The following is a 24,777-nucleotide window of genomic DNA, read 5'->3' on the forward strand; positions in this document are numbered from 1 at the left end:
AGTCGTTTAGGGGATAATAATGTGTACAGTATTTAGTGTAATGGACTCAAGCTAAAATGGAAACAAAATAAAGAGTCAGCTTAAAAGGAGAATGTAATGAGAGTTACCTCAGCCGCACGGAGGTGGGAAAAACCAAATAAAATAGCACAAGGGCAAAGAGCCAGACACAATGGTGGACATATTCTGGCCTCTTCCCATGAAGAAAAAAAAAAAAAAAGATGTTAAATGCCCAGTGCTGTAATCCCATTAAAGAAGCTGGAGTCAGGGTTAAGAGCGCCACAAAGGGGCTCTGTGCTCTTTCTGAGGGAGATGCACAAAATGGTGTCTTGCTTATCTGAGGGGCAAGTTGACATCTTCCCTGATTGAATGGGGTGCCTGAAGGCCTTACAAAGAAAATATGGCTAAAGGAGTGAATTAAATCCAGGGAGATAGAGCAGGCCAAGGGCTCTGGTGCATCACTAAGTACCATGAGGTCCCTGAGGCGAGGTCAAAGAGACATAGGGCTCTTTTCAGGGAAGTAAGACCAGGTAAGGGCAAACTTTGCCCATTCTTACTGTTTTGAACAAACATGTGGCTTCTGACTGATGGCCTTATGGGTCAAAGTACAGAGTTATGGTTGGTTTTGATTGTGCTTGCATTAGAGCCCATCTTATTCTTCGAAAGCTCCGGGTTGGTACAAAAGGGGCTATTAGAAAAACTGCCCTCAGAGTATGAGTCAGGTAAGGTCTGGAACCTGGGACATTGCTCTCAGGATGGATCAGATTAGCTGTTGGGGAATTACCTCTGAGGTCTGAACTCTAGAAAAAAGAAGTTCTAGCGAAGCTGACCTCCTTCCACCCAGCCTGAATGGGTGGGTGAGGGAGGATCCAGAGGTGAATTAGGCCAGCCTAATCCAGACCCAGGACCCAGACCTGAGCTGGGTCCTCAGACTGGCAGCACCAGTGTCACCCAAAATCTTGTGAGAAATGCAGGATCTCAGCCCCACCCTGGACTGGGAATTAGAATCTCTGGGAGTGGGGTCCAGGAACTTGTTAACAAACTCTCCAGGTGATCTTTACAGATGCTCAAGTTTTGGAAACCCTCACTGGATTAGACATAAATTTATCACTGAAAATTCCTAGTGACTACTCAAAGCTCTAATAACAGACTTTCATGGATTTCTTGTTATGTGTCAGGCACTGATCTAGGTTTTAATGTCTCATAACCACCTTATGAGGTAAGTGCTATTATTATGCTCTCTCCTAACTCATATTACAGAATAGGAAACTGAGGCATAGAGACATGAACAAACTTACTTAAAGTCTGAAGGTTGGTAAATGTGGATTTAAAACCCAGAGTCTGGTTCGTGAGTCACACTTAAAAAAAAAAAAAAAAAAGAAGAAGAAGAAGAAGTCGGGTTTCATTAAAAGTAAAGCACCATAGGAGGTCAGAAGAAAGCCAGCTATCTCCAGGTGGGAGAATTAAAATTGACTCTGAAAAATACTGATGCCTGGTTTTCAACCTATCTCTCTGGAGAGTCTAATTTCCTAAGAGGTGTGGATTGGACTTCAGGATTTTTAAAAAATTCTCTCAAGTGATTTGCATCAGGACAGCTAAGGTTGAAAACCACTTGCCTAAAGGAACTTTCATTTGGACATTTAGATCCAAGAGAGGTGGGACAGTGAAGATCCAGGAGTGAGCACTACTGGTGGGATGAGCTTGGAGAGAGAGAGAAGTGGAAAGTGAATGCAGGGGCAATGCCCTATCCACAAGGCATGAGGGACAAGGGGGCCACAAAGTAGCGAAGAATGACCAGATAGAAAACGGAGAACATACCAGAGTCCCATGATCCCTGAAAGGAGGAGGAAGTTTTTGAGCCAGAAGGGTGGTTCCAAAGAGGGGTGGGCAATGGTTTTGAATGTCCTGAAGAGGAGGTCACCCCAACACCCGCCATCTACTTTTGACATTCCGCCCCTGGGCTGTAGCATTGGGAGCCATCTTTTGCACATGGATGTTAGAGGAAGTTGCGTCCTCCTCCACTCTTTCCACCCCTGAGAGCAGCTCTCACCTCACCCCTGGTTTTACTTCCAGCTGTTCAGACCACAGCAGGCAGCTGCTTTAGTTGGGAAGGGCAGGCATGGGGCCTGGGCCCCGGCAAGGAGGCCTGCGCTCTTCTATCAACAGAGCAATTAATCACGTACTGAGCACTGAATGTCTGCCAGGTTTTCTGTCTTTGGGGAGAGGACGCCTCCACCCAGCATGTGAAGTCCATGTGACCGCTTTCCTTAGCAAGACCTTCCTAGGGTCACCATGAGTCAAGCTCGTCCTAACTTTCTCTGGCTCTTCCCAGTCAAAAATGTGCAAATGGGATTGGGAGAAAAGAACACATAACTCAGAGACTCCCTGGCTTCTCCTGCATCAGTAAAACTTTTCTCCACACCACAAACTTGCCACTCACGTCTCCAGCTCCCCCACCCCACCCCTTATCCCCCACCCCCGCTCACTGTATATGCCAACTGCGTGCGTGGGGCAGCCTTGTCCCTACTGATCTCAATCTGCATTGACATGCCATCATCTGTACCAACAGGGAATATTTGTGGAGCCCTCACAAAGGAACTCAGGAGGGAGGCGCTAGGGTGTTGCCAAGAGAAATAAATAAGCCAGAACTAGGCCAGAGAGAAGCCACGCAGCAGAGCTGGAGGGCAAGGAGAGGGAGGTACCATGAGCTCGTTCAGTGGAGAGGCTTCTTGAAGGGCCCCAAGGTCAGGTTGGTATCAGCTCACCCAATGCGACAAGGGTCTGCACGTTCCACAAGGACAATACAATGAAAAAAAAAAAGTTGAGGGAGAAAATGGTAGCTATCAGGGACTGAATTATGCTCCCCCCCAAATTTTTATGTTGAAATTATGACCCTCTGTGGCTTTATTTGGAGATAGGTTCTTTAGAGAAGTAAAAACGTGAAAACAAGGTCAGTCAGGGCAAGTTCTAATCCAATATGGCTGGTGTCTTTCTGAAAAGAGGAAACTAGGATGCAGACCCCATGCACCATGAGGCAGGACCACGTGAAGACACAGGGAGAAAAAGGTGGCATCCACAGGTGGAAGAGGGGACCTCAAGAGAAACCCACCCTGCTGACACCTTGATTGTTAGCCTCTGTGAGAAAATAAATTTCTGTTGTTTAAGCCATCCAGGCTGTGGTGTTTTGCTATGGCAGTCCAAGCAGACCAACACAGTAGAGATAAAACAAGATGGCAACAACCAGCCTCCTTTGAAGAATCTCACAATAAAATGATTTTCATTTACATTTCTCACCTATCTGGGCTGCCCAGGAAAGCAGAGCTGATGGAATCTTGATCAGGGGTTATTTCAGAGCTACAGCTCTGTGATTTATCTCTTCTACCAATTCTTTTCTAAGTCTGTTTGTTCCTTGTGCCTTTTTTCTGAAATGTTGCTGGTCTAAGTTTGTTAGCTGGCTTCCGTTTTTGCTGCTCGCTAACAAATTTACCACCTGGGAAGGCGCAATTTAAGTAGTGCAATTTAAGTAGTGCAATTTAAGAAACCATAGCTAAAGGAAATTTTGTTTTTACATTCACATGCCTTCACAAGATTCACAAAAATCTTAAAATGATGGAAACTTCGCCTTTCTAAGTCATCAAGTTAATTTCTTTGCCTTTAAGCCAGAACCTTCTTCAACTATCTCAGGAAATGAGAATTTCTTCTATTTAAAAAAATAATAATTCCAGAGAGGGAAATTCCAAAAGTTTCCTGAACAAGACATTACAAATCTTATTGGATGAGTCAAGTCATCCAATACCCAGCCCAGCTCTATGCCTGACTTGAACACGCTGGGACTTTTCTTAGGTCTCGCCTTCAAAATGATGCAAGACTTGCAGTAGGAGACTATTCCAGAATAAAAGAGCAAACAGGGACTAATGGTGGTGACGATTTTCTATAACTGAGATGATGAGGGTAGTTTGGGTGCAGGTAGAGAAAGCCTTTGCTAAAATAGATGTGTAGTTTATATAATAGACTGTTTCAAGCACCATTCATGTGCACTTAGCTTAAGTAAAAAACCTGAGATTAAAAAACAAAAACAAAAACAAAAAACCAGAAGAAATGATATGAAGAATATAAGCTGGCATAAAAAGGAGGGAAAAAAATAAGAAGAGAAGAAACCCAGAGAGCACTGAAGGACAGGTTGGAAGATGAGTTCTAAAGGATGCTCAGCCAGGGTTGCATAGCTGTGGACCACTGGCATCAGAGTAGCAGCAGAATGGACAGGCTGGGAGTAGGTTCCCTTACAGGTGGTGTGGGGTTCCCTAGAAAGTGGCTCTGACCAGGTAGACCCATGACCTGGTTATTTATTCGTGCAACCAACATTCACAGAGTGCCTGTTAGGTGCCAGAAACTCAGAGCCTGTGTTAGACATAGTACAGGCTAGGGCGGGCTCTGTGCTCATGTGTCTTTATTAGGAAAAAGAGAGGAGAAAGAGGAGGAGGAACCCTTTCTGTATGTTTACTATCTTACATCATGTAGTCAGGTTCCTTGGGAAACAGAACCAGATTCTTAGATCTGCCTGCAGAGCATTCATTGAGGAGTGCTCTCAGAACAACTGTGAGAGGGAGGGGCGGGGGTGGGGGAGGAGGACAGAGCTGCAAGAAAAGATGAAAGGCAAAGCACTTGCATGGAATCAGCTGGTCTCCGAAGGAGCTCTGGAGCTGAGCTGGCTCTTCAGAGTTGTCCTAGCGACCGGCCTCTCTACCCCAAATCAACCAGTCATTGGATGCAGCAACCTCAGGGAGGACCCTGAGCCTTGTCTAGACAGCTCCCTACTCCTAAGGGCATTTCTGGGATAAGACCTCAGCTGTGAGTCATCAGCAGCCAACACTCCTGCCGGGAACTAGGGAACAAGTACCTTGATGCTGGGGACATGGAAGGATCTGGGGGCCACACCAGGGGATACACACCATATGAGGATAGTGAGGCTCAGGGATGTTAGGTAACTCACTCAAGATCACACAACAAGTGAACAGCGGAGCCAGCACTCACCCCCAGCCAACCTGGCCCCAGAAGAGGGGTCTTCAATCACTGACCTCTATACAGTGTATATATAAAGAATCTACCAGAAAGTCATGGTTGCCCAGGGACGTTACAGCTATTTTATTTTAGGTACTGGTGGTGACGATTTCCTGCCATCAGTTCTTACCCTTTCAGCTATCTGAGAGGTGAAAACAGTGGCCTTAAGCATTTTCGTGAACATATAATCAATTTTTGACTCTGTTAAGTCAAAACAGAGAACAAGTTCTCTGTTCCACAGATGAATGTATTAGCCTGTTAATGAAAATTAAATGTTGGCCCCCACTGGGTCCTGTAACATAAATGGATCCCGTCTTCTCATTGTTTGTGCGCTGCTCTGGAGTTGGGACCAATGGAAGGTCCTCAAGGATTTCTCTTCCCCCGGCCCTGCTTTGCTATCTCTGAGGACCTATGTGATGAAGTTACTGTTGTCAGGGTGACAGACGGAGGAGGATGAGGTCAGAGCTGTGGGAGGCTTAGGCAACTTCATGATAAATGGAGGGAAAGGTCGTGTCTCTGTTGGCTAAGGGGGGAGGGGACCATGCAGAATCTCCCCTGGAGATCCCAGTTATGTGGCACAAAGTTTCATGAGGAATTTTACTTTCAAAAAGAGGAAAACCCAGCACACTGTATAAAGCCAACAAGTTAAATTATAGCTAAAATCCCCTCCAATCCCCATCTCCCAGTTTAGTTTCCTTGAGGTCAGGGGCAGTCCCTGGATAGAAATGGAGTGGATAGGGAGGAGGGGACACAACATTTGTCCCAGGCACCGGAAGCCTGAGCTGACACGAGCCCCCTGAAGATATCCACAGTACAGCCACGTCTCCACACCCAGCTGCAGGGCCGTCCCCATTCAGCACCGCTCACTGCTCTCTGCTGGAGCTGGCCATCTCCACCCCCAGGACAGCCCTGATGCCTATAGGCTGTACCTGCACAGCTAAAGGGGGCTCTACCGTGGCCGTCCTCTGGTTGGGAAGCTGGAGTGTGCACCCTGCAGAGGGAGATGCCAGAGCAGTGAGGCGGGTGGATGACCCTTGCCTGGACCCGTGACCCACCAACCTTGGTCAGGTGGCCCACATCCCAATAAATTGCCTTGGCCTCTGCATGACCTCTACCCAAAGATGAGATGACTGGAAGCCCATCACCACCCTCCTATCTCCACACTCAGTGTGTACAGCATTCTGAGAGCTTTCTGTGTTTTGAGTCCCATATCCTTCATGGTCATTCTGTGATGAGGCACTCCTTTTATTTCTACTTGGCAGATTTGGAAACTCAAAACACAAAGAAATACATGGCCCAGGATCACAGACCCTGGAGGCGGTAGAGCTGAGCTGCCATCCCAGATGCTCACGACAGCAGAGCTCATGCATATAACCATGGGGCTATACAGCCTCTCTTTCCCAACAGAGAAGTGGCCGCCCCTTCCCTAGGGTGGGTGCACTCCCTCATTAGGCAAAAGCTCACATCTCCTTGCTCTTTTCATTACTCTCCTTGGGAACTAGGCAGGAACTGGCCACTGGGACCAACTCTCAGTGGTCCCCCTCCCACAGCGCCCCCTGCCACCAATCCTGTGCATCTTTCCTCTGAATGCCGTTGGATGCTTCAAGAAGAAAAATGAGGATGGTCAGACAATTGACCTGCGCTGAGGTGGATAGTGCTTTTGAAATGGGGCAAAACAGATATTTTGCCAAGTAAAAATTAAAGCTGTTTAAAGGGAGGTGGTAAATTTCCTGGAAGGCAAGGAAGCCAACAAGTTTACATAAAATAACTTAAGGAGTATTACAGCAAGTTATGAGACTTCTGTGCCTTTATAAACACAACCACTAGCTAGTCATTAATTAATCACTAGTTGACACACCAATTAATCAGTAGGAAACACAATTATGAAATCAGCCCCTGAAGCCTCAAGAGCGAGAAATGTTAAGGCTCAGGATCTCACCTTGAGCAACATGTTTGGAATCTATCTTTAAACTGATCCTCTGAAACACAGTGAACCCGTCTTAAGTCATAAAACTTAATGTTTTATTAAGAAAACTTCACATTAAGACATACTTTCAAGATGACACCTAACAGAGCCTGGACAGGAAACAGCCACAGGTAAGCAAGCCCCTCTGTGTCATTTCAAGAGCCAAAAGATGTCAGAAGAGATAATACTGCTCAGGAAGGCAGAAAACACTGAAGTTCAAGTGCACTCAAGATACGAAGTTGCTTAATTTTTTTTTCTGGGGGCACTCCGCGCTAGCCACTGTAGCAAATACAGTGTAGACTCATAGAATGTTAGGAGACAGAACTCCTGTTTTGAGCCATTTACACTTTGATTGGAATGTTAAGACTCACATGTGGGTAGAAATAAGAAGATAATACTATTACATAAATAACCAGAGACTGAATGATGCCATGAAAACTCAGGGAAATGAAAAACAAATGTTTTGTTGGAGTTGGTCAGCAGAGATTCTAAAGAAAACATGGAATCTGGGGTGGTCTATGAAAGCAGTAAAGTGGTGGAGAGAGGTGGATAGGCTTTTCATCCAAAGATGGTGTGAGAAAGGTGATGGCAAGAAGCCTAGGGACCAACGCTGGAGAAGACACAGGCCTTCCTGGAGAAGAGACCAGCTCTTCTGGGGAGAAGGGGACCTGAAGGCTGAGTCGGCTGGTGAGCTCTTCAGTCAGGAGTTCACAGTTGGATCCATAAAGTAGGAGGGAGCCACTGTGATTTCTTGAGGGGCAGAACCACCTTGTGTAAGCAGGCTCATGACGGTTATAACAAAACCCAACCAAAACCAGTGCTTTGGGAAGATGAATCGGAAATCGGAGAGGTAGATGCATGGATTGCTTGCTAATAAGAGGGCAATGAAGAGATAATCTTGTCACCTAGGTACAAATTAATAAGAGCCTGTAATTACAGGGATAGTAAGATTGGGGAAGAAGGAAAAACATAGGATCTGGTGGCTGATTTCATCAGGGAAGTGAAAAGGGTATTAATACTAGAAGAGTGTCTTCCACAAGATAAGTGGCTTTTTCCATTCTTGGAAATATGAGGGCTCCGGGGCATGGAACTGAGAATGAAGAAGTCAGGGAGATGGTTCGTGGGAGTAGGTGAGAAGTATGTTCTCAGCCATGCTTACTGTGAGGTGGGACGTCCATACCAGAATTTGGATTCGATTCCACCATCAACCCTGGCTGCAGACACCCCTGTCTTTTGTTGACTATTTTTAATATAAAGCCAATAGATAACTCAAAGCTGAGGTTTTCACTAGATTATCCTGCTCCACAAAACTATTTCTTTGTGGTTTTCTATTTGTGTGTTTGTTTCAAAAAATCCTATGATTAAAAAGAGTCACCTTGATAATTTCAAGTACACAAGAGAGGCCAGGGCTGGAAACTTTCAAGTCAAAATCAAAAGCCAGCAAGTAGCCAGACAGGAAGAGAATGTCCAGGCCCCTTGGATTTGAAACTTCTGCATTTCCTCTCAGTAGCCCTTTGGAATATCACTTTTTCTGACCATGCATAACTTCTCTTAGGATTGTGAATCCCAAGGACTGGAATATTTTGCCCGGTTCCTGAAATCACAGGTTTTTACAGCACCCTACATTTTAGTTAAAAAAAATCTGAAACAGTAATTAGCATCCCCAAAGGATGGACTATTTTTAGTTTTTAACTAATATTTTTACATACTCCCAAAACATTTTTTAAAAACCTGTCTTTCTCTCATTCATTCACACTTCATTCATCAGAATGTGGTCAGCTGGGCTAGAGAGACAAGGAGGAATCGAGTCATAGGATTGGTTGGTGAATTGTTAAAAATGTGTATTTGCCATTTGGCTGAGTGATCCATCCTTTACAATGGAGCCTGAGCCTATAAAAAATTGAAGTGGGATCTGAACATGGCAAAATGTGTTTGCTTTTCTTAGATAAATCTGTTAGTATGTGCTGGAAAATGGCATCATTCCCCCATTGGAAATTGTGCTTCCCACGCAACATACGCCACTCTGTCTTCCCTCACAGATTTCCCCAAGCAAAGTTCAAAATCCTGCTTGTGTTGGTAGTCAGTCCCACAGTGAAACTATTAATTTAGTCTTTCCATTTGAGCTCATCCAAGAAGAACTCCAAGATATGATTCTTTTCAAAAGAGTGTTTAACAATTAGCACAAAATACAGCTACTGATAACTTCTGAGCTGGGTTTCTCAGAGCAGATTGTCAAGTCAAAAAGAAAGTCAAAAAGCACAGACAATGAAGAAGGAATACAAAGAATAGAATTTTGTATTTAATAAAACTCAAGGGTAATACATGTAAAAACACCGGTACTCTATAGGACAAACAGCTTGCTTCCTGGTATGGTCATATGGACTTACCAGATTTAGGAATGTCAAGTACTTCCACTGTCCGCCATTGAGAAAGACTTTGGATTTCCGCTGGTCTCCTCCTTGTTGTGAGATGTAATAATTGAGAAAAATATACCAGCTCAAAACAAGGAAGTGGTATACGCAGGTACAAATCCTCGTCATGGCTAGCTCTGACCAGGGAGCCGTGATGACTCAGGTAGCTTTCCTCTGGTGTCCGTCTGTGGGTCACAGCCGAAGTCATAAGGCATGCCCGAGAGCTGTAAACCACACCCCTCTGGGACTGGGAGTTCCAGCAAGGCTGAATTTGGCTTCTCTCATAGGCTCCTTCCCTGATAAACTTGGGAGATGGGATTATTGCTGGCTTTTAGATGCTTTTATTTAGATAATGATAAGTAATCCCCAGATTTACAGAAGTTTCAATGCTTAGGCTTGGAAGAGGAGCAGGGGGAAAGGCAAGATCTGCACTTTGCACTGTTTGGCTGGGGTGAGGGTTAAGGGACCTTATTGTGAAACACCAAAAAACCCTAATCAATACTGTCAGGGCCATATCCTCCGTTCTTTTCTTTTTATCTGGGCAGAACAAGGAAGTTGGAATAATACTTCTTGAGAGATGAGGATCAGGTTGAGGAGATGGGAGAGATTATGGGCATGTTTATGGCACAGAGGGAGGTCAGGAGAAAGGGAAAGGATATTCTAATCTTGCTCCTGAGGTCTCTAGGGCCCTATAAAATCTGCAGCAAACTGCTCCTCCAAGGAGAGGCCCCAAGGCATTTTTTTTTTTTTTTAAGTTTTGTATCTATGCCCTAGAGAACCAAAGGTTACCCAGGGCTGCCCCAGATCATTTACAAGGGTGTTTCTGTGCCATGACCCCAACATACCTGAGTTTAGACATTGCTGGGAAAGAGTGGGGGGTCTCTGCATTGCCTTAGAGAGGATGAGAATGTTCTTAGGCTGGGCAGAATTTGCAGAACTGGGCCCTGCTCAGGCTCAGCAGAAGGCACCTGAGAGAGCACTAGAAGTGTGATTACCTTGTGACATCACCAGCTTGTTTCCCTGGGCAACTGACTCTGAGGGTTCTGAGCAAATCCCTACAGGAAAGGCTCCCAATGCTGTTATGTAAGTCTGGAGCTGGTGCTGTTCAATGGTTTAATCAGGGCTAAAATGTCCTGGGAGAAAGAACTGCAGGCTACACATGAAGGGCAAAACCAAACCAAACCCACCTCCTAAGAGTCATCAAGAATAATATATGGTATATGGTGGCAGGGAGGTGAGGTGGGGAGAGCAAACCTGAACCAGCACTAGAGGGTCTTCATTGAAAGTGTTCCCAAGGGAAAGGATGACCTGACAAATGGTGACATAAAACTCTGTGCACAATTCCATGGTCTCCGTTAAAACTGCAAATAGAGCAGCTCATGCTTTGACCATGTTTATTGTGTAACAGGCCTTACTCCAAGTGCTTTACCCATACTAGCTCATTTAACACTCTCAACACCAGTTTGAGGGAAGCCCTGTTCTGAACCTCACTACTATGAACCTCATTTTCAGATGGGGCTGCTAAGAGGATGTGCAAAAAGTAGCAAGAGGCAGAGCGGCAGTCTGTCCTCTGCCCAGCGTGCCTGACCACAACAAAGGAATGTTTGCACTGCATACCCTCAGGCAGCCTCTGCAAAGTGTCTCCACCTGTGGCTGAACCTCTTTTAGGCCTCTCTTTCTCCCAAGGGAAAAGTCCCACAGGAAAGGATCAGATCTGTTTTGAAACTTGGTGCACATATAAGTTATTGTGCTATGCCTCCTGGGGTGTTTTCGTCGTACACATCATTATAGATTTAGGGGTTTTATCCTTTTATAGAAAAAATCTCAAGCCTAAGTCGTCTGCAGATAGGGTAAGGATTTGAGGCAAAAGTGAGAAAAGAGAGGGAAACAAAGACCCAAGTCTCTGGAACATGTATATCCAACCTGGAAGCTGGTCCCTGAACACCTGGATTTTTTCCCTGCATTAACCTCAATGGCCATAGATGAAGACTTTGATAAATATCAATACAGTTGGGACACCTGGGTGATGTAAGTGAAGTCTCTGACTCTTGATTTTGAGTCAGGTCATGATCTCAGGACATGAGATTGAGCCCCACATCAGGCTCTGTGCTAGGTGTGAAGCCTACTTAAAAGATTCTTTCTCATCATCTTCCTCTGCCCCTCCCTGCTTCAAATATAAATATAAATATAGATATATACAGTTATTTAAATTTATGTATATGTTGTTCAATGTTTGATATTGGAATCCAACTGTTAGCTTTTTTAATGAATGATAACTTTACCTATCTACCATCTATCAGGATTTATATAGAGAAAATATGTAATTTTTAAATTCTATATATTTTCTTATAAAAATTTTCACAGAAATGTCTAAAGGAAATTCTACCTTGTGACCATGTTCACATCATAAATTGTATCTGTGGTTGAATAACCAGATAAATTTCCATGAAACACTTTAACCATCTGTTTCCTGCTCTGAGACCAGGTGGAGCTTTGGAGAATAAAGACAGTGTCACCACTTAGCTACATTATATTATTAACTGATATGTACTGAATCTGCTATTTTCCTGCCTTTCTCCACTCGGCAAGTATTTGGAGGCCTCATGTCATTTCCAGGAGGAGAAGAGAATTATTCCCTAACTTAATAAAAAACTGACAGAAATACACACTTTTTTTTCCATGGGAAATACTAAAAATATAAAATAAGCACATTTCACATTTCAAATGGAACAGATAATTTGACTATTAAAAGTAACATTCTTTGAAACTATCTTCTGGGAATTTAGAACATCAATCTTTAATTTCACAAATACTTATCGAACAGCTGCTAATTGCCGGGTATTTACTAGGCTTTGTGGATTCCCTGGGGAATAAGAGAGCTCTAATGCTTGCCCTGATGGAGTTTCTATTCTAGTAAGGAATATGGACATTAAATAATAATAAAATCAGGTGTTAATTTATAATTATGTTAGCTTCTGTGGAGAAAAACAGCGTGAGACTTGCAGTGGTCTGAGGTCAGGGAAGCTGGCCTTAGGAAACCACCTCTGAGCAGAGCTGTGTCCTCTCAACACTCCCAAGAAACTCCAACTGTCCTTCCCAATCTTTTTTGTGAGCCCCTCTTTCTCTGCCCATTCCTTATGTGTTCTATTTCCCAGGGAGCTGCTCCAGCCCTCCGTCCATCTCCCTACATACTCACCCAAGTGATGCTGCCCACTATCATGGTTTCTGCCACAACTTTCCAGTCTATAGCCACAAATTTTAAATCTGTATTCTCAGCCCTCCCCATCCCCACAAAGCTTCCAACATGTCTCGAGTACTTGTTGCATATTTCCTGAATGACTCAGATGCACCTCAAACTCAAGATGTCTAAAATGCATGCACTACTTTGCCCCAAATCTGAACTTTTGTTTCTCTTGGGGGAGATGGCCCCATTGTCCAACCTGGGAATCTCCTTTCCCTCCTCTGCCTCCCTCACTGCCCAAGTCCTGCAAACTTCATCTCCCAAATCAAACTCAAGTCAGTCTTCTTCTTTCCATTCTGTCTACTGCCCTCGTTCAAGATCTTCCCAATCTCTTCCCAGATGCTACTGTCTTCTAACCAGTTTTCCAGATTCTAGTCTTATCCCCAACTCCATTCTCCCCTAGGTCAGGAGATGAGTCTATCCAAAAAGCCAATTTTAACATATTCCTCCCTGGCTTAATCCCTTTACTGCATCAATATCACCTACAGGACAGCATCCAAGTTTTATAACTTTTTATAAACAAATACCCATCTGGCTTTGGTACTTTCTCCAGCCTCATCTGGTTTCATATTTGATTTCCTTGACCACACTTGGCTGGGTTACATGCAAGTGCTTTGCTCCTACCACCTCCTCTGAATGTGTCTTTGGCTGGATATTTCATAACCATCCTCCAAAATGCAGCTCAGCAGTTCTCTAGGAACTCTTCCCTGAACATCTTCTCAACTAAGCCATATTAAATATCCCCCTTTAGTTCCTTAATACCCCATACATCTCTGAAAATTGCATGATGATTATTACTGTTTTAGTCCATTCAGGGTGCTATGACAAAAATACCGTAGACAAGGTAGCTTATAAGTGACAAAAACTTATTTCTCACAGTTCTGGAGTCTGGGAAGTCCAAGATCAAGGTGCCAGCAGACTCTGTCTGATGAGAGCTTCCTGGTTCATTGACGTCATCTTCTTGCTATGTCTTCACCTGTGGAAAGGGATGATCATCCTCTGAGGACTCCCTTGTAAGGCCAATGATTCCATTCATGAGGACTCCGCCCTTCTGGTCCAATCACTGACTTAGGATTCCACCCTCTAATCCCATCACTTTAAGGGTTAGTATTTCACCATACACATTTTGGAGAAATAAAACATTTAGTCCATAGCAATTAGAAATTAATATCTTTTATGAACTGTTATCTCTCTGGGTTCAGAGATGGTGTTTTTGGGTTCTTAGAGCTTAGCATAGTGCTGGATACATAGTAAAAACTTAATCAATGTCTGTTGAATAGACAAATATGTGTATATCATGCATACTTGCCTACTGAGCCTTACTATAAAGCCAGCTCACCCATGAAAAACTTAACTATGTTTAAAGTGTTCAGCTGCTGATTTCTTGGGAGGAGATGGAACACTAAGATGAGTAAGATATAGCCCAGGCCCTGGAGCAACTCACAGTCAAGTGGCAGAGACAGAAATCTAAACAAAAAAAATTATAGCATGATAAGTACTATAATAGAGGTATAGAGGTATGCATAACCTACTAATGGAACTTCAATGATCTTGCACATTTTCTGTCATTCTAAATATACAGAAGATTGACTTCAAGGTAAATGCCTTGAGTGAATCACTGGAAACTCCAGATGCTACGTAGTAGAAGATAAGGATTAATGTGATCTCTCTAAGCAAAGTAGCCATGGCCACCAGCCTGGACAATGGTTTTGTCCAGTAGAGACTGTAACCCATCCCCAGGCCAGTCGCAAAATGAGGAGGTACAAAAAGCAGGGGCTTAACCTGGGCTCAAGCTTACTGGTGACCTTGGGCTGGTCAGCCAATGCTTCATTGGGGCATTAGTTACCTCAAGTATGAAATGGAACTTGGGGTACCTAGAGCGGGTGATTGTCTTGCTTCCTGAAGCCAGGACATCTACTGAGCTAAGGGAATAATTGACCAAGGCTAGCCCCTGAAGGCACTGGAGGGAAGCCCAAAATCCATAGATATACACCAACTCCCATACATACAATGGAGCCAACTAGAGCACAAGGTGTTGGAAGATGCTTTGTGCTGTTCAGTACAGGTAGCACAGTGGTGTGAAGGAAATCAGGATGTCAGCGCTCAGAATTCTTGAGGTTAGAGTTGAGGTAGATAAAGCCTTCTAAAGTCTTCTTGAAGTTATATGGGATGGAGTCCTGTATTGGGCTCTCTGCTCAGTGGGGAGTCTGCTTCTCCCTCTGCCCCACCCCTGCTCCTTCCCCTCTCCCTCTCAAAAATAAATAAACAAAGTCTTTAGAACCAGAATACCTCCACACACGTTATAGGCTCCCTTAACTTTGCCCACGCTTCAGTAAATAGTCCCATCATTAAATTCCCCTCTGAGTGGGCAATCTTTTCCTGCTGGATCCCTAACTGGTGTAGCCAACTAGACTGTGAGCTCCTCCAGGGGAGTCTAATAATACCTCTGGGACCTCAGAACTATTCATGCATGTAGGTAAATTCCAGATGCTGGTAAAGGTCTAAGTGATTCTAGAAATAATTAAATGTGTGTGTGTGATGTCCAGTTGGAGCCAAGGGGCAGGGAAAATAGGCTCTTATTTTCAGTAGATTTTGCATCCCTAGGAGCCTTTGTCCATTTGCTGTATGTGAAGCTATGAGTGAATGAAGCGTTGCACCCATTGGATTATTTATGCCACACCTCAGAACATTTGCTTCTCTCAGAGGTCACTGTGACTACCCTGTTTTTTTAAAAACTAGAACATTCATTGAAGGCCCCTTCTGAAGTCTCTTTAGTGAGAGCATGTGTGGGTTTCCAGCTACCAAATCAAGCCAACTCTGAAAGGCAGAGGAATCTATCTTCTTTGTCTACGAGAATTTTCCTGGCCCACCAGCTTTGCCTATTGTGCTGGGAAACCTCATTCAAACCTGCCTTTCTCTTTGCTCTCAGGGCTGGTTTTCATGGTGGCATGCAGTGTTCTGTGCTGCTCTTCTCAGATTCACTCAGAGGAGAAAAGTTCTCCATTGGTAGTTTTTTGAAGATCCATTTTCAGTCAACAAGCCAAAGAACTCTTCCTGTTTACCAGCACGAAATCGACACGTTGTAAAATTTCAGAGCAGGAAAGAACCGTTTGAGGTCAGTTAATTCAACCTCTTCGTTTTTCAGAGGCGAAACAAAGCTCAGAGAGGTTAAGGGACTTACTCCAAATCACAGAGCAGTGATGGGGGAGCAGTGACAAGAATAAAAAGAACACAAGTGACGAGAATACAAGGCTCTTGATTAGGACAGGGATCTCTTACTGTTTCTTGAATTGTTTCATTTTGTCCCCAAGTTCTAGAATTTTCAGGTGAATTTTTCTTGCTTGAATTAGCTTGTATGTCACTTGATTATGTGAGGTCTGGTGAAGTTATTAAAGACAAACTTCTTCCTAGAAATGCCCTTTTCAGCTTCCATGTCAAATTTCATCGCTTGCTTTTTTTTTTTTTTTTTTTTGCAAATATCACATTAATCAGACATGCTTAAGTTTTTCATAAGAGAACGCAGATATTTCCAACAGATTTTTACATCCTGAATTAATTGGCCCAATTGAGAAACATATTCAGTGCTGACCAGTTGGCACATTCTAGTTTCAATCTTTTGAAATTCTCATGTGAATTTCTGCTCCTCTGGGAAATTCACCATAAGAAGATCAGCAGTTAAACTCTGGTTATCTTGTTTTGGCAGTCTGGATAGAAATATGTACGAGTCATGTATAGTCAGATATATAAACTGCACTTTGATTTGCTGATTTTCTATCTAATAATTATACCATTTGCTGAAAGGGGATGTTGACATCCTCAACAATAATTATGGATTTGTGTATTTCTTTTTTCAGCTCAATCAGGTTTTGTTGTATGCATTGAGACTCTTGTTTGGTACATACATTTTAAGGATTGCTACGTCTTCCTGGTGATTAATCCTTTTATCATTATGTAATGTCTTTCTTTGCTTCTAGTAAGTTTCTTTGCTCAGATAAAATTTACCTTCATCTCATATTAATATTACTATTCTCTCTTTTTTAAATTGATGCTTATGTAGCACATATTTTTTAAAATCTTTTTATTGCTGATCACATATTTTGTTGAAATTAAAGTGAATGTTTGTTTTTTTCAATCTCTGCCCTTTAATTGGTATATTTAGATCATTTACATTTAAGATAGCTGTCTATCATATAATTATTTGTTATTTTTTTAAAAGATTTTATTTATTTATTTGACAGAGAGAGAGAGATCACAAGTAGGCAGAGAGGCAGGCAGAGAGAGGAGGAAGCAGGCTCCCTGCTGAGAAGAGAGCCCAATGCAGGGCTCTATCCCAGGACCCTGAGATCATGACCTGAGCCAAAGGCAGAGGATTAACCCACTGAGCCACCCAGGCGCCCTAATTATTTGTTATTCTTTGTCTCCTCTATTTCCTATACCTCTGCTCTTCCTTTCTTGTCTTCTAATTTATTAACTCAATATTTTTAAGTATTCTATCTTGATTGAATTATAGTAGTTTGAGTGTATCTGTTTGTAAAATGTTCTTATTCATTGCTTTGGGCATGGTAATATACATATGTGACTTACTAGAGCCTATTGGCATTAGCATTTTATCGTATCAAACAAAGTGTGGACTCCTTGCTTCTACTTTAGTCCCTTTACTTTTACCACTTCTGAATATTACAGTCTTGAGCATCAGATGGTGGTGTAATTTTTGTTCTACTCATTAAATATTATTTACAAAGCTTGTGAGAAGAGTTATTCTACTGTATATACCGTATTTTTGCCCTTTACACAGGTCTTTCATCCTTTCCAATGCTTCAGATTTCCTTCTTTTATCATCTTCTTTCAATTTGAATTACAGCTGACCCTTGAACAATGTGGTTAGGAGTACCAATCCCCACACAGTCTGCATGTAGTATTTGATGCTCCAAAACCTTAACTACTAATAACCTACTATTGACTGGAAGATTTATCAACAACATAACTGTCAACTAACAAGTATTATGTATATGTATTATATATGGTGCTCTTACGACAAAGCAAGCTAGAGGAAAAAATGTTTTTAAGAAAGTCATAAAAGGAGGCACATGGGTGGCTAGTGGGTTAAAGCCTCTGCCTTCAGCTCAGGTCATGATCTCAGGGCCCTGGGATCGAGCCCCACATTGGGCTCTCTGCTCAGCAGGGAGCCTGCTTCCCCCTCTCTCTCTGCCTGCCTCTCTGCCTACTTGTGATGTCTGTCTGTCAAATAAATAAACAAAATCTTAAAAAAAAAGTAAGTCATAAGGAAGGGAAAATGCATTTATAGTACTAACCATATATTTATTGAAAAAATTCTGTGTATAGGTAAGCTGGTCTAGCCAAGGGGCACCAGTGGTGGTGGGCCTGGCCCACAAAGGCTATGTTCCTCTGCTTGCTGGCTTCAGCTCAGCAGCATGAGCTGTTTTGGGGTCCACTGGTGGCAATAAAAGTCTGGAGGTACAGTACAGTTGTCCCATCTACCGAGAAGTATACCACTAGCCTACAGCCATTGGCAGTCATAGCCACCAGTGAGTGCCTGAGCTTCCAGGAGGCCTCAGAGCCAGGACACCAACTGGGGAGGGACCCATGGCAGCCCAGCAGGGACTTGAAGCTCCCAGCACCCCTTGAAGAGCTTCCAGAGACTAGTGCATGAAGGATCAAGGGCTCACACTCCCTACATAATGGGGTCCTTGCCTTCTGGGCTGTTCCTTTGTCAGCATAGCCTTTTGCCAGTCCCCAGCACTAGATCCAACCACCCTGTTGGCACAGAGGGAAACCTGTAGATCTGCCTGGTCCCTAGACCCCCAGGGGCTACTGACAGCTTTAGTAGGCCTCCCTGAGTACTCAGGGGGCAGCAGGTGGGGCCTTTGCCCAGTCACCTTTTGATCTGATCTTGTGGAGACTCAGGTACACAGCTGTAAATAAACACTTCCTGGCTTTTGCTGTCAACTTTTAAAAAGAAAAAAAAATCCACATTTAAGTTGATCTGGGAAGTTCAAACTGACGTTTTTCAATGGTCAACTGTATTTCCTTCAGACATTTTTCTAAAACAAGCATGTGAGCCATAAGACTCCTTAAGTTTTCCTTCATCTGCAAATTCCCCTTTCGTTCCTGAAGACTTTTGTAAGATACAGAATTTACCATTGGCAGTTTTGTCTTTCAGCAATTGAAAAATGTGCAACTTTCCTCTGACCTTCATGGTTTCAGATGAGAAATCTATTTTTATTTGGATTTGTGTTCTCTTATGGTTGATGGGTTGTTTCTCTCTAGTTGCTTTGATGACCTTATCTCTAATCTTTAGAAGTGTAATTATGATATGTTGTGGTATGGATGTTTTTGGGCTTATCATTTTTGGAGATTGTTCAGTTTTGTAAATGTCTACAAACTTGAGAAATTTTCAGTTGCTATTTTTTTTGAATACTCTTTTATTTCAACTCTTTTTTCATTCTCCTTCTGGGACTCCAATGACATGAATTTTGGGATTTTGTTATTGTCCCTCAGTTCCCTGAGGCTCTGTTTATATTTTTTCCTGTCTATTTTCTGTTCTTCATATTGAATAAATTCTATTAATTGGTCCTGAAGTTCATTGGTTCTATCCTTTGTTATCTCCGGTCTATTATCGAACCCAACCAGTGAGTTGTGTTGTTTTGTTTTTTAATTTCTGCTAGTGTATCTTTCAGTGGTACAATTGCAACTTGATTCTTTATAATAATTTCTATTTATTTGTTGATATTTTCTATTTTTCATTTGTTTCAGGAGAATTTGTAGTTGTTCATTAAAGCAATTTTACAATAACTCCTTAGGATCTTTGTCAGATAGTTCCAGTATCTGTTTCATTTCTGTGTTGGTGTCACTTGATTACCTTCCTTCATTCAAGTTGTGCTTTTCCTGGCTCTTGGTGTGGCAGGTGATTTTCCTTATATCTTAGACATTTTGATTACTATCTTAAGAGTCTCTAAGTCTTATTTAAGCCTTTTATTTTAGCAATCAGTCACCTGTTTAGGTTTGGCACTCAGATCCCGGTTTAACTTTTGTAGGCTATGGTTCCAATGATTACTTAATTTCCTGAGACATTATAAAGCCTCTCTGATGTGCTTTGTTCATTTGGTGCCACTGGAGCTCCTAGTAGGTTAACCAAAAATATCTCCAGACATTTTCATAAGTCACTTGGGAAGAATATCACCCCGAGCCAGAATTCAACCCCAGTGTGGGACAGACCATGATCCTGTGGGAAAGGGAGGATATATTGTCCCCCAAACCCTCATGGGAGAACTTTAGGATCCATCTGTGTTTGTGTGGCCTAACTCCTCTGGCCTGGGACAAGGAGGAAGCTTAATTTGCTTCTTACTGCCTCTGCTCAAACTTAGACTGAGGGTGGGTACTGACAATGCCTCCTATAATGAAACAAGATTTGATTTCTTGTATAACTCAGTTCAAAGGCTAATCTAGCCCCAAACAAACAAGTGGTCTTTATTATGAAATTACAGCTATGAAGTTTCAAGGTGAAATCCTCTTAGCATTACATATATATGAAGGCATATTTATATTTTCTGCTTTAAGACATGCTGCCAAAGATTGTTATCAGATACATCCTTTTTGCTTGTTAGTTGGTTTTCTTCTTATTTCTACGTTGCTGAGATGACATCACATGACATGTTGAAAGTTTTTGATTTTCTGCTGGCAAACATAGGGCAGTGTTTCATAAAAGTGAGGAAAAGGTTGTTATGCTTTAAAAAATCCCCTTAACTTAAAAAAGGAAAAGAAGAAAAAAAGAAAGAAAAAGAAAAGAAAAAGCTGCCAGATTGTTTATTGCAGAGTTGACTCCTTTGGCCAAAAAGAGTTGTTTTGACTAATCATTTACTCAGCTGCCCTCTGAACAGAAATGCCATCTTCAAACTGTATGAAAATTAAATGAAACCTCACAGGATACTTGTTTACCAAATAACTGAAGTTTAAGGTCAAATCTGTTGGCCTTTTTGTACCAAGCAAGTCTGAGTTACTACATATTATTTATTCAGCCCAAACTATTTCACATTATCTGGTTGATGGAGGTGCTTCTATGATCACTAAGCAATTTCTACCATTCCCCAGAATGTTCGTGGCATTTGGGGCTACTAAAAGTGAATCCAGTATGTCTTGGTATCCAAAATAAATCACACGTCAATACAGAATAAAATTAGCCTCTCTCTCTTACCTTTAAGGGTAGATTTCTTTGAAATATGGCCTATTCCGAATAAGAATGTTTTAGAGACTATGAGCTCCTGGAGACAGAAGTACAGCTCATTCTCAGCTGATTGGAGGAAATGTCTCTCTCTGGCACTCAACTCTGGCACCAACCCTTTGTATACTGGTCTTCAAAGAGGTAAGAACTTTGTCCATGATATTCTGCCTACTCCCCTTCTCTGTCCAACCTTCCAAGAGTCAGAGGCAATCTTGTTAAAGGATTTGGAAAAGGCCTAATAGGGAATAAATTAAGCATAACCACTTGTCTTTAAGGCTGTCCTCAAACCACGAGGCCTCCTTGCCAATGAATTTACTTAAAGTGCTGGGAGGCTGACTTTTTCCCCCTGTTTTTGGTAACAATGATTACTTCACTAAAGGCCTGATGACATCCTCCCCCACCATAATAGTAACTTAAAAAGAGTTTTTACATAGTTCTTTGGCTCTTTAGTGGCATTAGTATGAGCAACTCTGGTTCTATCAGTTTGGTTGTAAGCTTGAAGGTAAAGACTGGCTCAAAGTACAGAGAGAATGTACTGGGTCTAGAAGCCTTGGGATCAAGGGCCAAGTAGAAAAATCCAGCCCTCAGTCCTGGCACTGTTCATGTTCTGTTGTCTGCCATCAGTGACATCATTGTGAGGATGTTACAAGAAAGAGGGTGACAGAGGAAATGTCTGTAAGCTGCTGGATGATTTCCATGGCTCTCAAATTGCTTTCTGTTATTCTGGTGAGGTTGTCAATGTTGGCTTCTAAAGAAGCATTGCTGGGGCGCCTGGGTAGCTCAGTGGGTTAAGCCGCTGCCTTCGGCTCAGGTCATGATCTCAGGGTCCTGAGATCGAGTCCCGCATCGGGCTCTCTGCTCAGCAGGGAGCCTGCTTCCCTCTCTCTCTCTCTCTGCCTGCCTCTCCATCTACTTGTGATTTCTCTCTGTCAAATAAATAAATAAAATCTTTAAAGAAGTATTGCCTCCAAAATAATGAGGCATAATATTTTCACACAGTCGTCAAGAGTGTGAGTTCCAAGGTCAGTGTGCCCAACTTCAAATCCTGGTTTCACTTTTTCCCACCTGTGTGCCTGTGAGCAAGTCAATGAAACCTTCTGTGTCTCAGTTTCTTCAACTGTAAGATAGGGATAATAATAGTGCGCAATTTGTGGTGTTGCCATACAGGACAAATGAAATAGTACCTGTGAAGTGCTAAGGATAGAGCCTATAGAGTAGTAAGTACTCCATAAGCATTATGTCTTATCATAGAAAGTGCTTGGAAAATGTCTATCCTCACAGCCACCACCTGATCAAAAATGGCCATCTGGACCATAAGTACCTCACCACTAGGAAGTATGTTTGCAGTATCTTTGATGAATGTCACAGTAGAGGTACCTAATCTATCAACAGGCTCTCCATTGGAAGAAGCCCAAATTCTTTCCAAAAAACATTGATGGGAACAACTTTCAGACATATTTTAGAATTGCCTTAAGGGCAACATTAGCTTTTAAACTGAAGAAAAGTTACTACACTTGACCTGGGGATTTCCATTCAGACTGTAATGACCCATAATTTCCCAATGCCTCTGCTAAGTTTGTTAGGAATTGAAAAGAGCAACTGAAATTGACCAAAAGGCCGATGTTGGTGAATTATCACTACATATGTCTTTAAGAAAGAAACAGAGAAATAGAGCGAGCCTGTGCTGGGGGTGTGAGGGGGCAGGTTCACATAAGAAAGGAAGGGTAGGAGGAAAAGCAAATCCTCAGTGTTGAGCTGGTGTCTTTGTTTTAATCAAGGGTAATCAAGGTGGGTGCTAAGTGATCATCAGAAATGTCTTCTAGTGCTCCCTTCAACAGCACATATACTAAAATTGGAATGATAACAGAGAACACTAGCATCGCTCCTGCGCAAGACATCTCTTCTAGTAGCAGAGAGAAATACGGAGACAATTGAAGTATGACTGCCCTTCATGAAATTTTGAAGCTTGAGAAAACCGATTTTGAATGTATAGCCCAAATAATACCTAGATAAAAGTATTTTCTTCTAAAGAAATGAGATAGTAGGAGTAACTGTTGGTTAATAATGAAGGTAAACATGCATGACCCTAATGGACCACAAAGAAGTCCAGGGGAGTCCTAAGAGTTCTCTGTGTTTGTGAGGTAGAGAAATTGCCCTCAGCATCTCAGAGTTCACAGGAGACACTGCTTGGTCTTCTAGTTTTTCTTCCCTTCCACTTCATTCCTAGCTCAGCAGGGCGACACTGGGAAACAGAGTAATGGATCATGGGCCAGGCCCACAGAAAAAGGAGTCCTGTATCTATGCCCAAAGTTCCTGAGACGGTGTTCTGTGAGGCCCCTCAGTGAGCTCCCATTGAACAGACCACAAAAGAATGTTCAAAACTCTTCCAGCCTCTCATCCTGGATGGGTGTTACGGACTCAATGTCAAAATTCACCTATTGAAACCCCAGTCCCCAAGGTGATGTTATCTGCAGATGGGAGCGTTTGAAAGGTAATTAGGTCATGAGGGTAGAGCCCTCGTGATGGTACTGGAGCTCTTATAAGAAGAGAATGGAGAGAGTTTGTTTCCTTTCTCTGCTCTCTGCCATGTAAAGAGACAATGAGAGGATCGTCTTTTGCAGACCAGGAAGTGAGCTCTCATCAGACACTGTATCTGCTGACAACTTGAGCTTGGACTTCCAGCTCCAGAACTGTGAAAAATAGACGTTTGTTGACCCTTAGCCACCTTTTAAGCAGTCTGAACTGCTAAGGCAATGGGCATATCCATTCTCTCTTCCCTCCATTTCTTTAGGTGGAAAGAGCTTGCTGACCGTGGGGGACAAGAAGATGGTGAGTCCATTTGACGTGATGGGAACTGAGCCTGGGTGGAAGTTAGAGCTAAGAGTTCCTTCAACTGCTTAAGAAGAGGAGAAAGATAAGGAAGGAAATGGAATCTATCCCTTGAAGAACTAAAACTGTAATTGTTAGACACCGGCCATTTAAAGTTATTGCAATGTATGATTTTCATTAATTTCTTAAAACAAATATATCATCCATATAAATAATAGTAAGTGCCAATTGTTTATTAAGCAGATCAATAGCCCAAGCGTGTACAAAGCATTTCACATATCTATCATTTTTTTTCTTTCCTACAGACTTCTAAAACAATTACTATTGTACCATTTTATAATTCAAGAAGTCACATCTAAGTAAATGGATGGTTAAATAATTTGTTTAAGGACACAATAACAAATAGCAGACCTGGGATTTAAAGTCATTGCTGTCTGAATCAGAAACACACTATCATCTGGAGGTTCCATATACTTTCTTTGCAACTATTCCATTAATGGAAAATAATTCCAAAATTAAAAGGTTATTTGAAAAAAATAAAAGCCATTATCTAAATTGCTCTACAATTCTAGCTTCCCAAATAACTTATGGAAGTTTTGTTTTGTTTATATGCTGAGTTTACCAGAAATTTTGAAAAATAGTGTGGTATAGTTTCACATGGGGCTCCTCCCAGCAGCTATATTCCCAAAATATTATTTTGTACTTCTCCATGTAAAGCGCTTAGAAAAGCACTTGCCCCTTGAACAGTTCCCAATAAATGTTCACCATCATCATCATCATCATCACTGACTTCACAAATAATCATTTGTTACATTATACTTTAAGAATCAGTGAATATATCAAACCCCTTCACTAGACTGTAAATAACTCAAGAGTAGAGACCATAGTGGGGTGCCTGGTGGCTCAGTGGGTTGAGTTTCTGCCTTCAGCTCAGGTCATGATCTCAGGGTCCTGGGATCGAGCCCCACATCTGGGCTCTCTGCACAGCAGGGAGCCTGCTTCCCCCTCTCTCTCTGCCTGCCTCTCTGCCTACTTG

At 42.4% G+C, this 24,777-nt stretch overlaps 1 protein-coding gene and 1 long non-coding RNA gene across 5 annotated transcripts in view; one reads left to right on the forward strand and one right to left on the reverse strand.

The window, feature by feature from the left end:
* The window catches only part of ADTRP (androgen dependent TFPI regulating protein), a 61,672-nt gene extending 51,268 nt beyond the window's left edge, over positions 1-10,404 (reverse strand). For 2 of the 4 annotated variants that reach the window (XR_014311610.1, XM_082730192.1), the window contains exons 1-2: positions 10,278-10,404; positions 9,409-9,617 (exon numbers count right to left, since the gene is read on the reverse strand). Coding sequence is in view for 2 of the 4 variants with exons in the window: in XM_082730192.1 (XP_082586318.1) it covers positions 9,409-9,561 (153 nt within the window). In the remaining 2 variants the exon portion in view is untranslated. Of the gene's footprint in view, positions 1-9,408; positions 9,737-10,277 lie in introns of all 4 variants that reach the window. The other 2 variants (XR_014311611.1, XM_082730191.1) reach the window with 1 other exon arrangement.
* An 88-nt stretch (positions 10,405-10,492) lies between these two features.
* On the forward strand, positions 10,493-23,915 carry LOC309864566. Its single transcript, XR_014311613.1, has 4 exons — positions 10,493-10,515; positions 13,553-13,776; positions 20,893-21,053; positions 23,704-23,915. It is a non-coding gene; the product is annotated as an uncharacterized lncRNA (long non-coding RNA).
* The last annotated feature ends 862 nt before the right edge of the window (positions 23,916-24,777 follow it).

This window comes from Mustela nivalis (assembly GCF_964662115.1).
Source record: "Mustela nivalis genome assembly, chromosome: 5".
Classification (NCBI taxonomy): Eukaryota; Metazoa; Chordata; class Mammalia; order Carnivora; family Mustelidae; genus Mustela; species Mustela nivalis.